Consider the following 15,883-nt stretch of genomic DNA (forward strand, 5'->3'; position numbering starts at 1 on the left):
TAAAAAATTAATTTTTTTTATAAATTCTATATTTATTTAATTATTTTAAAAAAATTATGCGAAGTCTATTTACTCTATAATTTTAAATAATTTTTTATAATTTGGAGAGTACACGGCAACGATTTCTACTATGCGACATCTTTGTACGAACTATTCAACTGCGTTCAACAAGGCCAGACCATGGTACGACCGAATCGACAACGTACTCATTTCTCTTTTTAGCAAAAATTTCAAATTTAATTCGAGGAAACCGCGTACGTATTATGATTTCCCCCTCTCCACCTACTGATAACCCCATTCAAACCCACTCATAACCAGACTAACTTCTTTACGCCACTGCCGACACAACAACTCTCTCCTCTCTCCCCAATTCATCCCAACGACGATACCCTTCACAAATCTTTACACTTTCTGAGCTTCGGTTACGCTTTTCTGTGCCGAAATCTACTTTTTCTGAGCTTCCGATTCCCCATTATAGCAATGAAGAAAAATCACATTCCGTCTTACCTGGATCGAAAATGGTTTATGCCCTTGATTACTGTTGCCGTACTCTCTGTCATACTTCTTGCTATGCTAACCCTAGGGCAGAGTAAGATTTCTTCGGCGGCCGATTTTTCTTATGAACGGCCGAGTTTCTTGGCTCTGGACCGGAGTTTCGGGTCGGGGAATGACAGGCTAGGGCTTCCGAAGTTGCCGAGATTGGCGTACTTGTTATCGGGCACAAGCGGGGATGGTCCGCGCCTGAGGCGGCTTCTTCAGGCGGTGTATCACCCGAGGAATTATTATCTGCTGCATCTTGATCTGGAGGCTTCTGATGCCGAAAGGCTTGAGCTTGCCAAGTTTGTGAAATCGGAGAATGTGATTAGGGAATTCAGGAATGTGATGGTGGTTGGGAAGGCCAATTTGGTCACGCATAAGGGCCCGACGATGATTGCTTGCACTCTGCACGCGATTGCGCTACTGTTGAAGCGAGCCAAGGATTGGGATTGGTTTATTAATCTCAGCGCCTCGGATTATCCTCTCGTGGCGCAAGACGGTAATGCCAATGCTAAATTTTCAAATTTCTGGTTTTATGTATCGTTTTAGTGCTGATTGATTTTCATCTGATTTGTGTTTGTTGTTGATTGGGCCATCTTTTGTATAGCTTGTAATAGAAACTAAATCTGTGGGTTCCTGTAATGTCTTGTTCTACGCTTCTACTTTTGCTTACTTTGAACATTTAATGGACGTGTAATGTTTTTTATGATTAATTGAATAAGAAAAATGAGTTGTAAATGGTGTGACAGTGAATTGTAACAATATAAATCTGGGAGTAGGAATGGGATATAATTGCATTGTGTCCCAGCTGATGGGTTACATTTTGAGAGATGACGTGAATTGTGCTTGTCCCACACTGGCATATTCTTGCTTTTGATAAATTTATTCAGATTTGTGTTTGCCCCACTATGTAAAACTAATATGTTTTTCTAACATTTCTATTCATCTTGATAATAGATCTCTTGCATATTTTCTCATACTTGCCTAAGGATCTGAACTTCCTCGAGCATGCAAGTGATATCGGATGGAAAGAGTGAGCCTACCATTCTTTCTTTTGATCTTGTCTCTGTCGATCACGGGGTTATAATATCTTTTTGTCCTTATACATATGTGCTACTTACTTTATCCTCACAGAAATCAGAGAGCAAGACCTATCATAATAGATCCTGGTTTGTATCATGCCAAGAAATCTGGTGTTTTCTGGGCTAAGGAGAAAAGGTCTATTCCTGCTTCTTTCAAGTTATTCACAGGTAATACTCGACCGTCTTATTGTTGAATTACTTATCTGGTTATTCAAGTGATGTTCTATTTTGATATTTTAGTATGAAGAATGCAATGATAGTTTTCTTTGCATATGCTATACGGCTGAATTAACGTAGACTGGTACCAAGGAGTTCCTATCAGATATAAATGGGCATGAGAGGTATTACTCATTAGATATTCTGATGGCAACCTACTAAGGTTGTGGAAATCTGTTAGGCAGGTTCTCAGTTCTACTGTTGTAGTTTTGTATTGTAGTTGATAGGAAACTATGTAATTTAAAATGGACAGAACCTCGTGTTATTCTCAGATTCAAGTAATTCAAGTTCTTACCATTCTGCTAACTTCCTGTGCAACATAGATATAAAGATTATGTCAAGATCCTTAAAGCCTGATACATTTATAATATTTCAGAGGTTCTTCTGCAAAAGCTTACTTGATAATATGAGTTTTCATTTCAAGAAATAAAATCTCATAGTCATTTGTGATTGTTTTCAAAGAGTGCTATCCTTTATGGTGTTGTGATATTGTCTTGTATAAAGATTGCTTTGGCAACCCAAAACCAACTTCCACATTGGCGTCTTGCTTGTGTTTGATTAATATTTGTATCATGGTGTTGGTTGTCATCTAATTTTGGTCATCCATTAGAACAGGGAGCCATTGTTTACAATATGCTCTGCAGTTCTTCACTCTAAATACCTCAAATTTGATTTTGAACTAGAATGTTACTTGGAAATGATAGGAATGAACTGGGTTGTAGTGATTGGGAATTGAGAATTGTTAGAGGACATGGTTGTAATAAGTGTAACTTGTGAGGGTATAATCATCAATTGTATGTAGTATATATATTGTTGTAAATCAATGAATGAAAGAAAGGATTCCCTCCATGAATGTCTATATGGTATCAGAGCAATGAGTAGTCGGTCGGTGGTAAGTGGTGTGCATTGGTTTAGCTAGGACTAGGAGCGCCGAGCTCACTGTTGTTTGAGCTCGTAGGAGTGTTTTTTAGTGTCCTATCTGATTTTTGTCGTTAGATCTGAGCTCACAAATATTTTCTGTTGCCGGATTTGAGTTTATCGTCATCCTTCGTGCATCCCGGTGACATCTCTTTTAGTTGTCGGTAGCCGGAAGGAGTTTCAAGTGGTCTCCCATGAGTTTTCGGCGTCATTTCCAATATTGGGCACTAGGGTTGAACTTGCCATCATCTTTTGTGCATCTCGACGAGTTTCATACCGACATTAGTCATTAGAAGGGCTCTTCATTGATGGCAATGTCGAAGCTTTAGAGTGTTTGCTTCTAAGTATAAGCTATCCAATCCTCAAGTGCGGATAACTCCAATCTGGAGTAAGAATGTGTCCCTATTTGTAATAATACCTATTTGGTAATGTGGATAAGGTAATTGTTGCGCCTCCGGCTTGTCCGAAAATTATACAAGACAATTTTAAAGTGGTTCAGCAATTGCCTACGTCCACTGGAGCCTCTTTTATAGAATTTGTACAAGATTTACAAAAATCTACAAATTCTCATCTCTCCCTCACGTCCCTCTTTCTCTCTGTTTTTTTTCTTTCTCCCCCACCGCTGCTGTCGCGCCCCACTTCTGCACATTTAAGCTCTCCTATTTATAGGAGAGCAGACTACTTACGATGCAGCAATCTGCTGCAGAAATTAAGGGTGCCTAATAAAACAAAGTACCAAACGGTGCCTAATAAATCAAGAGAGAAAACGGTGCATGTGCAGCCCTTCATACTTGGGTTGATTCAACAATCACCCACTCCACCCAAGTGTGTCATACCAGGCTGCTTGCAAACTGATTCAATCTTTAAATAAATGCACCTCTTTCTTTGACATGAGAGATTTCTGCTATCAAATGCATCTGCAGGTACGTCTTCAAATGGATGTCCAGATGCCTCTCCAAATGCATTAGCATCGTCTACATCCACGTAGCTTGCAAGGGATTTTCTTTAGAGGAGATTTACAAGTGCTTTACTGCACAATCTCAACTCTCTAGAATTCTTCTTTTACTTGAGTCCATGAGTCCGCACTCATGTACATCTTGAGCAAACTGAGCTTCGCTCGAGCCACAACTGAGCGAACAATCTATCTGGTGCCTTTACAGCTTTTAAACCAGGCTCCATAATCCTACAATTACACCAATCTCCAACTTGGAGACTGGTTCTCAACATGCTAGCCTCTATCTCCAGCATGATCCCTTATTATCTATTCAATTTTACAGCTCATGTCTTCATGTCAGAAGACTAACTAAAGTGATGCATAACTTTAGTTCATCACGTACAATGCCCTTAATTAACACATCTATATAGGGCAACACATCTCCCACTGCACTGGGAATCAATGGTCTCGCACGGACCTTGACACATATCAGAGAACCTGTTGCTGAGGTCTTGTAACACCCCGTTCCCGTAGGATAGAGACGTTACTAACAAACATGATAAAATGTCCGGTAAAGAGACTCATTACTCTGAAAGACCTCATTTATTGAAAGAAACTTAATTGAAAGGATATAAATAGTCTTGAAACTTAAAATTGAATAAAGCAAAACATGAGCTAGTCTTAAACAAGACTAGTTATTGAAATGACATAAAAGAAACTTAATCCTTGTGTAAAAGACACTTATTCATCTCTAAGTCCTTATACTACATCTACTCCTGGCCATCCAGCTCTGCATCATCATAATCACCATCTGTGGCAATCAACATAGAAGAAAACAAAAAGACAAACAACAAAAATGAGTCGAATACTCAGTAAATAATACATCATACCGTAAAATACTATCTAGCTTAGCATAAAATTGATTTTTAAAGCCTTATCTAACTTTCATATAACATTCATGGATTAACATGAACGGAAACATTCATGATCATGGCAACATGAAGCGTGAATGCATGAGTAACTTGTTTATCTTGAATTGTACTTATTTCATGGTGAACCACGCTTGAATCCATGGCACCACATAACTTGTCATGTAGTGAAACACGCTTGAGTCTGTGTTTCACTTAACTTGCATAACATGAAGTGAAACACGCTTGAGTCCGTGTTTCACTTATCTTGCTTGACGTGGAGTGAAACAAGCTTGAGCCCGTGTTTCACTTATCTTGCTTGACATGGAGTGAAACACGCTTGGGTTCGTGTTTCACTTATCTTGCTTGACATGAAGTGAAACATGCTTGGGTCCATGTTCACTTAACTTGCATGACATGGAGTGAAACACGCTTGAGTCCGTGTTTCACTTAACTTGTGGTAACCACGCTTGAGTCCGTGGTACCGTCTTAGCATGACTATGGTAAACACGCTTGGGTCCGTGCTACCCTAAAATGTTTATCTTTCTTAATGCATGATAATTTTCTTGGACTTCATAGACTTTTCTAGCATGACATCTTCTTGTACATGGCATGGCATAACATGATATATTCTTGTACATGGTATAGTATAGTATGACATGGCCTAACATGATTTAATCATTTTATGACATTTCATGGCATGCATGATCTCAAAACTACATGAATATGGCATACATGATCTGGCTATTTATCACATGGCATGCTTGACTTAAGTTATTGCATGAACAATACATGGCATACATGGTCTAAGCACTACATGAATGAAGCATGCATGATCTGGCTATTTTAATTCATAGAATACCTATCTTAAATTATTATATGATCATATCATGGCTTCCATGTGATTTTAGTAACATTCAATCCATCAATCAACAATCCATAAAAGCATAACACATATATAGGCTTACTTTCATGTAAATCATCATAATTCATAGAAGTTCATGAAAGCGATCTAACCTTGACTTGGCTCTTAGCGCAACGTAGATAACCATCAAAACCATATCATATTATCATACCCAATTATAATATTTACATTACACATACATTTATATGATCATATTATTTACCTCTTAGCGCTGCTTCCGAAATCTCACGTCGTAGCTCGTGACCTATACGAGGCACTAGACGTTACTAATCTTTCTAGAAAACGTGTCGTAGCAATCTAATTACTTAAAATCTTACCATATAGATAATCTAATAAATATTCAAATAAAGGTTAAATAAGCTAATATTATTCCAAAACTCATATAATGATACTTAATATTTTGTGCAAACACATAACTTAATAATTTTATAAAAACTAGTTAAAGGTTAATTGGAATATGAACTATGATAATAAGCTGAAACAATATAAAAGAATTCTTTAAAGTATGCTTAAAAGCCCTTAAATATTTTCTATAAAAAGGGTCTAAGACTAATTTATTTAAGTAGATAAAGTTTCTGTAAAGGTGATGTTTTCCTTTTTTTTTTTTTTTTCTGAAAATATAATCTGTCCAATAAAATCACTAAAACAATTGCTGAAATGTAGTAAAATCAAGCCCTAATTTAAAATAATATGATAGCAACCACTTAAGAAAACAGGAGGCCCAAGGCCTAAGTGAGGGGCAGCCCACGTATAGGAACATAAAATAAGGCATAGGCACTTAATGGCAGGATTGTAATTTTAACTAAAGGTTCTTCAAAAAGATGATTACGGGGGCTTTAAATGGCATAAAGGTAATATAAGAATTTATTTGAGGGGCTATTGGAAAAGTCTAAAGTAAAGCAAATGAAAGAGTCCAAGAGGCTTACGGGAATGGCTCACGCATAACATTGGAACCAAAGAAAGAAAAAGAAAAGCAAGTGGATGTGCGATGCTTTACCGAGAGGAAGCTGAGGCGATGACAGCTCTGGGTTGATTGGAAGTGACCGGCCACACCACTGGTCTTCTCGGAATGGTGATGCAAACCAAGGGAGAAAAAGAGAGAGAAAATCTATTAAACCGAAACACAGAACAGAGGGAGAGAGAGAGAAGATTCCGGCGTGGGCTTACCGGAAGGGAGTGGGTTCGACGGGACTGGGCTGGTCGGCACTTTCTGTGGCAGTTTCCGGCGAGTTGGCTGCTTTGGTTGGCTGTGAGAGTGATTTTCCACGTTTGTAGGAGCTGTTACGTTGGGCTGGTGTGAGTTTTCTGCCTATCTTTGTGTGTGAAGAGTCTGAGTAATGTGGGGTTTTATGGAGAAAGGGTTTCTTATTTACGTGGTCTTCAGAAGGAGTTCAGATAGGATCTGATTTGAGTGTCGTTCTGATCTCAGAATCTTTTTGAAAACAATTTGAAATCCATCCGATAAAAACAAGGAATACAAGATAAAGGAAACCTCTTTAAAACTCTACTTAATTTGGTTTATTAACTTATTTAACAAATAAATAATTATAAGCATCTGAAGAAAGATAAATAAGTAATTAATAAAAGAATAAATAAAATAGTAACATAACTAAATAATTTCTAACTGAATTAATCTAACTTCTAGGTTCGTATGTTACAGGTCTCCATCTCTGACCTGGGTGACTGACTCCTCATCCTGCTGCTAACATATTCTGTCTTCAGTCGATGTGCCCATCTTGTGTGCAGCCTTTGCTAACTTCAACTTGCATAATCTCCACTCTTGCAAGATTTCTTCATACTGTAGTTCACTACCTTCATTCAGCCGGATATAGTTTAAGGTAGTAACCACCATGGAGGTCTGATCGTCTTGGCAGTTATGTGATCATCAACTTTAGGTGTAGATATCCCTGGAACATCTGATGTTTTGTTCTCATCTCTCACACCTTTACTTCATGTCGTGGTCTAGGGAGATTTCTTCAAACTTAGATGAGGAAAAGTAAAACTGAATTCCTTTCACTTTCTCATCTAATTCACACGACCATTACCACGTGCCAAGACCAATGAATCATTCGTGACCTTCCATGTCTTTTTGAGAAAAACACTACTGAATGACTGATGTCTTCAAGCTGTCTTTAACAGCATTGTGCACTGCAAGAAATGCAATGCCATGTATTTCTTCAGTTACCATATTCACAGCATCATTCACAATTTTTTCTTGATTTTAGCAGTTTCTTGTAGCCTGTCTTGCCACAATTTCTAGCGAGTCATTTGTTGTTCAGATCTTGACTTGCCTCTGTCCTTACTATCAACATTCAGGACCAACAACTCAAGATCTGGCCAGAATCTCTTCTGCGCACCTCCTCATCTAGGATAAGATTTCTTACATTGAGAAACTTCAACTTCGACTTCTTTGCAGAATTGCTCATAACCATTCTCATGACCTCCCAACTTTTTGACCACAATGTCAAATGTTATTGGGCAACAATAGTACCTTCTGCCTTTTCTGAAGTTGAACTGTATCTTCATCTGCACTTTATTATTTGCAATTGGCTTTTCAAAGAAAGCCACAATGAGATCCGTTGCGGTTCTCTTCTTAATAATATTATGCTCCATGAGTTATATGACTGCCAAAACCTGCTGATATAACAAATTAATCAGCATCGTCCAATGATCTGAAGTTTGCTTCTCAAACTTCACGATCCCAACTGGCTTAAATCAAGCCTGGATGTACTGAGTACGGCAACATTGGACTCCAACTAGCTGACATCAAGTCCCAAAACCAATGAGTCTGGCACGACTCCAACTGGCTGAGATCAATCCAAAATAAATGAGTCCGGCATGACTCCAACTGGCTGCGATCAAGCCCTAAACACATGAGTCCATCATGACTCTGACTGGCTACGATCAAGCCCACAACTGATCTGTAATTATGAACGGTTCAGATTGAAAGTACCGATGGTGAATCTTAACATTCCCACCGTACCGATGAGTCCGGAATGATCTAAATAGTTTATCAGCACTATTTGATAATCGCAATGGAACTCTAAATGTCGTGGATCTAGCCCAAAATGATCTGCAACACGTGGATAGTTCAGATCGAAAGTACCGATGGCGAATCTCAACATTCCCATCGTACCGATGAGTCCGGAATGATCCAAATAGTTTGTCAGCACTATTTGATCATCGTGATGGAACTCCAACTGGCGCAGATCTAGCCCAAAATGATCTGCAATGTGGACGGTTCAGATCGAATGTCCCGATGGCAAATCTCAACATTCCTACCGTACGGATGAGTCCGGAATGATCCAAATAGTTTGATATCGCCATTTGATCATCACAATTAGACTCCAACTGGCATAGATCTAGCTTAAAATGATCTGCAACTCATCGACAGTACCGATGGTGAATCTCCACATTTGACAGTTCAGATCGACAGTACCGACAGTACCAGGAGACAATTCAGATCGACAGTACCCACAGTCCGGAATGATCCAAATAGTTGGAAAGCACTATTTGATCATTGAAATCGGGCTCCGAATGGCTTAGATCTAGCCCAAAAAAGATTTGAAAAATGGACGGTTCTGATCTGTCTGGCGCGTGGGATGCACGCGCGGAGTAGGGCGTCTGGGCGGCACGTGGGCGCGTGGATCACATGCGCTATAGTTCTGTGTGCGCGTGGGGAGCGAATGAGGCGCGTGTATAACACGCGCTCAACCTCTATAGGGCGCGTGAGAGCACGTGGGCGCGTGTCTGACACGCGTCTTCCTCCTCTGGAGAGCGTGGGGGCGCGTTGGCGTGTGTGGATCACTCGTCTTCAACCTCCGATGCGCGTGGGTTGCAACAGATGCACGCGCCGATCTTCTAGGGGCGCATGTGGGCTCGTCCAACCTCTATTTTGGATTCTGTTTGCGGCAACGGATTCGTCTCAACGCGAGGAACACCTTGGAGTTGTCAAAAATTGATTTTGACCAACTTGAATTTTCGGACAGCTCGAACCAGAGCTCTGATACTAGTTGTTGCGCCTTCGGCCTGTCCGAAAATTATACAAGACAATTTTAAAGTGGTTTAGCAATTGCCTACGTCCACTGGAGTTTCTTTTATAGAATTTGTACAAGATTTACAAAAAATCTACAAATTCTCATCTCTCCCCCACGTCCCTCTTTCTCTCTGTTTTTTTTCTTTCTCCCCCACCGCTGTTGCCGCGCCTCACTTCTGCACATCTAAACTCTCCTATTTATAGGAGAGCAGGCTACTTACGATGCAGCAATCTGCTGCAGAAATTAAGGGTGCCTAATAAAACAAAGCACCAAACGGTGCCTAATAAACCAAGAGAGAAAACGGTGCATGTGCAGCCCTTCATACTTGGGTTGATTCAACAGTAATACCTAGACTACTTATTCTCGTTTAGTTTAACCTAAACCTTGGTTAAGGACAGCAACTGGCTGATACAATTCAGGCCCAATATTGGCCAATTCAGACCTTGATACTGTCTGATACAAGTCGATGCAAAATTGATACTTGCCGGTTCAGACATGATATTGTTCGATAAAGATCGATATGGAACCAATACTGGTTGAATTCGAGCCTATACATGACTATTTTGGCCGATACAGATTGATTTTGCTCGATACAGAGTCGAAATTTAGTTTTTCAAGTTGATTTTTCGGGTACTTAAGCTGGATTTCTTATTTTCTAGATTTTATTATTCGGTTTTGTTATCCATACTTAATATTCTATGTGAATTTTCCGTCTCCAAGTTGAATTGTGACTTTTTCCTGCATCCATGACAACTAAATTTGAGCCACAATCACCTAATGTCACTTGACGTAGGGGTAGAGGTCCACGTGGGGGTCGTGATGTCAAAGATAATCAAGCTCAAGGTTGAGAATCTCGCAAGTGCACCAATTGTGGTTGCACTAACCACTTGATGGACTATTATTGGAATTTACATGGTAGATCATTTGGGTCTGCTAATCAAGCCATTTGCCAAGATGTTATATCACAATTATTGAGTTACAACCCAACCGCAATATGATTAGCATATCAAAGGATGAGTATGATTAGTTTTTGGGTCACATATGGGCTTCATTTTCCATAGCTACTCTTGCCCGCTCAGATACAACTGCCACATGGCTTGTCTCATCCACCCAAAATCTATGGATCATTGATTCAGGAGCTAATGAACATTTAACGACCCGTTTGTCTTCGAACAAGTTCTAATAAAAATCTTTGGTCCACATTCTATGAAGTGTTTTTTTGGTACTATTCCCAAACTCAAAAAGGATATCGTTGCTATAATCTTGTTCTTAGACGTTACTTTACGAGTGCTAATGTTTCCTTCCTTGAGTCAATACCCTATTTTTTTGACACATCTTTGAGTGTGAGTGTGATTCTCTATAATTACTTTTACACTTTCTCCTTTGCACTCACCCAATCTTACGCAACCCTCCTTAGTGCATTCCCTAGTTCTTTTACAAGTTTACTCATGTTGCTTGCGGTTGTCGACTCTCATGCCTCCTTCAACTTTGTCTCCATCTTTAGATCCTGAGTTACAAGTACTTTAGACTTCTCCGGAAAAGTACATATTCTTGTTAATATCCGATTAGCCAATTTGTCTCATATCATGTCTTATCTCTTTCATTCTCATGTTTTAGTTCTCAATAAGGGTATAACTAGTCCGATCTTGTACAAATTTTGGGACCAAATTGATATATATCAGTTTTGCATTTTCAAGAACCGATCTCGAATCCGTTATTCTCCTAAATTGCTACTTTTGTTTTACCAATTCTATTATATATTTTATAAATCGGTCAAGTTCGGTCTAGTCCAATACTGAAAAGCCAAGAATTGATTTCAGACCGGATTGATTCAAAATCAAGCCAACCGGTCTGATTCGAGCTGGTTCTCTGATTTTTCAGTTTAAACTTACACTCCTAATTCTCAGCTTTTAAAATTTTCTATTCCTAAGATTAAAAAATGATGCTTTATCTAGTCTGGGATAGAGAACAATTATGAAAAAAGAAATGTATGCTCTTTACCATAATGGGACATGAGAACTTGTTCTACTACCATCTGGTAAACAACCTGTTGGCTGTAAATGGTTGCTAAATGTTAGAATTAAATATATGGCATTAATTAGGATGAGACTTTCTCTCCGGTCGCCAAAATCTCCTTTATTCAAGTGTTGATATCTTTTGTTGCTAATTTAGACTGACCTTTATTTAAGCTGGATGTTAAAAATATATTTTTACATGGTGACTTGCATGAATAAGTTTATATGGAAAAATCATCTAAATTTGTTGTTTAGGTGGAGTATTAGGGTACTGTATGCAAGATAAAGACATTATATAGTTTGAAACAATCTCCTCGAGCATGGTTTAGGAGGTTTTTTTTATGATGTATTGGCATTTGGTCTTCATAGATGCCAAATAGACCATTCGATATTTCACTTACATGGTGATGCAGGTTACATTTTATTGGTTGTATATGTGGAGCACATTGTAATTATTGAGAATTACTGCTGGAATTGCTAGGTTAAAATAGTTTTTACATGATTAGTTTCAAATAAAAGGTTTGGGTAAATTTAGATATTTTCTTTGAATTAAAGTCAGTAGATCTAAAAAGGGTATCAACCTATCTCAGAGGAAATATGTACTTGACTTTTTGGATGAAACTAACATGTTAGGTGCACGACCTATTGACACTCCTATGGATCTAAATCGTAAATTCTTGAAAAATGAATGTGAGTTGTTTGGAGATCCAGGTAGATCTCTATAACGACCCAGCCCAATAATTCTAATGTCGAGATATTAATAATTTTTATTAGACCTAAATTATATTTAATGAGTCATATTAGATAAGCTCATAAGTGATAAATTATTGAAATTGATTAGGAGTTTTAATTAAGCTCAATAATTAGGTTAAATTTGATTTATTATTTATTGAATGATTTAAACTCATTTTAGAATTTAAAGATCGGACATTAGAAATTTATTTTAATTTAAAATCCCCATTGATTGATGTCTCTACATACTCTCAGTTACTGCCAATCCCACATTGAATGAACTATTAGATCATGTCTTTAAATTCAAACTCACTTCTTGAATGATCTTGATTGACTCCAACTCCAACTCCAACTTGAACTCGTCGACATCGTATTCCAATAGAGGTACAACTTTGTTAGTCATCTTCATGTTAAAACTCTTTAACTGAGTCCAACTCAAACCGGTTGTCACTCTCCAAAATCTCTTTATAAATATATCCCTTTCGCATGTTATTTGGAAAAAAAAAAAAGTCATAAATCTCCCAATCTAATATCGTGATCGATTTTGTGTCAGAAATTTTATGAAGCAATACTATAAGGTAAGTAGCTTGATCATAAATTATGATTAGCATATAATAGCTAGTTATGTATATTATTATTAAAGTCCTTTCGAACTAGTGTTTACGTACAACACATGTCATGATATTTGCAAGAACGTCATTCATCATGTTTCATTTTGCATATTATATTTATGTATGTATTATGGATCTCACGTTGCATAAAACACGTAAACTTTCATAAGATCAAATATAAGATAAATTCATAACAGTTAATTAGATGGTCATTCAAATGCATGGTATGTCAAAATACTGCACAGTTGACTTCTTTTGTTGCAGCAGGGGAAGTTAGTGTACAACCTTGCACACAGGGTTAAGTGTGTTGGACAGTTAGATAAGTCAATTCAGTTAGTTAATTCAGATAAATTAGTTATATGCATAGCATAAGCATCATCATGATCAAACATGATTTTAAGTTCTCAACATTAAATGTTTATAAAAAACCTTATATTAAGTATGTTTAAGTTATGATGAGTTTCTTACTGAGTCATTGACTAATTTTAGTTTTTTATTTTTAGTTTTATTATTATTATTATTTATTTTAAACCATCCTAGGTTAGATTATTTATGAAGGTGAAGTTGTAGGATGAAGCTTAGTCCAAGGAGGCGTGACAGTGGTCTAGATCATATACAGAGATTTTAAATTTCTATTTTTATGGTACGGGCTTTGAAAAATTTTAATAAGTGTTTCTGCGCACTCTCTTTTATGTTATTAGTATTTTAATAAAAAATTATTTTATTTATAGAATCTCTGTACCAAGCGCTTCCTTTAGAATAGAAGAAAATATTTTTAAGTCAATATTCAGTAGTAGCATTCTGGCTCCCAAGAATTTGTAAAAGTGACTTTATTTTTAAACTTAGGGAGCAGGGTGTTATAGTATCAAAAACTTGTTGGAAAATTGAATTAACTCACTATCACCAAGCCAGACATCTCATATGCAGTTAGTGTACCGAGTCAATTTTTACAAATGCCCAGGGTCTCACATTGAGATTTTGTAATTCATATTCTTCATTCTCTTAAGCAAGGTTCTGGCCTTGGATTGTTGTATGGACCAAATGGACATCTTAAGGTTAAAGTCTTTTCAAATACTAATTGGTTACGTAGATGAGATGAGATGAGATAAGATTTTTTTTAAAAGTTAAAGAAAATATTGTTATAATATAATTTTTTAATGTTAGTTTTGTTTTGGGATTTGAAAAAATTATAATGATGAGATGAGATGTTTTTGGTAAACAAACGAGGCCTGAGTATGATCCCTTTTTAGATAGAATATCTACTACTGGATATTGTATTTTTGTGGGAGGTAAATTGGTTACATTGAAAAGTAAGAAACAAGTAGTAGCAGTTCAGTCTAGTGCAAAAGCCGAATACAGGGTAATAGCTCACACTACTAGTGAGCTGACATGGTCGCAACACTTCTTTCAAGAGATTGAGTTTCCAGCTTTTGTCCCTTTTCAGTTATTTTGTGGATAATTAAGCTACAATGCATATTGCTTGTAATCTTGTGTTCTATGAGAGGACTAAACATATAGAGACTGATTGTCACTTCATTCGAGATAAGATACTAAGTGGTGACATTTCTACACTTTTTTTGAAATCTGCAGATCAAATTGCATATATGTTTAATAAGTCATTGTTGAAGTTGGTTAAAACTTATTTGTTTCAAGCTGGGTTTATATGATATATAAATGCCCCAACTTGAGGGGGAGCATTAGAGGACATGGTTGTAGTAAGTCTAAAATATTGTTAAAAGTTCAGATGAGATGTTTTGTTAAAAGTTAAATAAAATATTGTTGTAATATAGTTTTTTAATATTAGTTTTGTTTTGGGATTTGAAAAAATTAAATTGTTTATTATATTTTGTATGAGAATTTGTTAAAGTTATAATGATTATATGAGATGGGATGAGATGATATGCGATAGTTTGGGTTTGGTATCCAAACCAGGGTGAGGGTATATTCATCAATTGTATGTAGTATATATAGATTGTTGTAAATCAATGAATGAAGGAAAGGATTCCCTCCATGAATGTCTACAAGAATGATACTGAGCTTTTTCTTTATTGTTCTTTTTAAGATGTGAATCTGTGATGCTTGGATGCTATTTTACTGAACCCAAAACTTTATTTGACAGGTTCTGCATGGGTGGTGCTGACCAAATCGTTTCTAGAGTTTTGTATTTGGGGATGGGATAATCTTCCTCGCACTTTGCTCATGTACTACACAAATTACCTTTCATCGCCTGAGGGCTACTTTCACACTGTTGCTTGCAACCACAAAGACTATCAGAACACAACAGTAAACCATGATTTGCGATATGCAAAATGGGACAACCCGCCAAAGGAACACCCGATGAATTTGACACTAGAACACTTCAATGACATGCTCCAGAGTGGTGCTCCTTTTGCACGTAGGTTTGCCAAAGATGATCCTGTTCTCAAAAAAATCGATGAAGAGATATTAAGGAGATCAGATGGACGGTTTACACCAGGTGGCTGGTGTGTGGGGAGATCTGTATTAGGTAAAGATCCTTGTGTTTTTTACGGAAATCCTAATGCAGTTAAACCAACTGTAAAGTCAAAGAGACTAGAAAAACTATTAGTGAAACTTCTTGATTTAGAAAATTTCAGGTCTAAACAGTGTAAATAATCTTGCAATGCTTCAAATTTTCCCACCATTTTTTATTCAACCTGCAATGTTGGGCTATTATCTAGAGAACTACTTTGTTTTCAGTGAAATGAATGTGTACAGGTTCTTTCTCATTGAATGCAGTGAAACAGCTGATGAGGAGTATAATGATTTTCTAGTGCCTATTTCCATCTTTTCTCATTTTAAATATAAATCCTCATCCATGATAGGGGATTGAGGCCTCCTTATGCTTTCATATATATCCTGAGCAAACAAGAATCCCATCTACTAATCGAGATAATGGGATTAATTGGGTCTAACATGCTTTGCAAAAGAGGTCCATTGTGGAATTATA

General features: G+C 37.2%; 1 protein-coding gene across 1 annotated transcript; it reads left to right on the plus strand.

The window, feature by feature from the left end:
• The first annotated feature begins 207 nt into the window (after nt 1-207).
• On the plus strand, nt 208-15,717 carry LOC122275806 (beta-glucuronosyltransferase GlcAT14C-like). The gene is made up of 4 exons (XM_043085068.1): nt 208-1,036; nt 1,495-1,570; nt 1,672-1,787; nt 15,035-15,717. Exons 1-4 carry the CDS (start codon nt 481-483, stop codon nt 15,547-15,549), a joined length of 1,263 nt encoding a protein of 420 aa, XP_042941002.1. The 5' UTR covers nt 208-480; the 3' UTR covers nt 15,550-15,717.
• Nucleotides 15,718-15,883: the final 166 nt, after the last annotated feature.

Source organism: Carya illinoinensis, chromosome 9, assembly GCF_018687715.1.
Source record: "Carya illinoinensis cultivar Pawnee chromosome 9, C.illinoinensisPawnee_v1, whole genome shotgun sequence".
NCBI classification, from domain to species: domain Eukaryota; kingdom Viridiplantae; phylum Streptophyta; class Magnoliopsida; order Fagales; family Juglandaceae; genus Carya; species Carya illinoinensis.

Bases quoted from the DNA above. Each gene is read 5' to 3' on its own strand.
- LOC122275806 (XM_043085068.1), top strand. From the start codon at position 481: ATGAAGAAAAATCACATTCCGTCTTACCTGGATCGAAAATGGTTTATG. The intron at 1,571-1,671 runs GTGAGCCTACCA...TTATCCTCACAG, and splicing joins AGTGATATCGGATGGAAAGA to AAATCAGAGAGCAAGACCTA. The intron at 1,788-15,034 runs GTAATACTCGAC...TTTATTTGACAG, and splicing joins TTCTTTCAAGTTATTCACAG to GTTCTGCATGGGTGGTGCTG.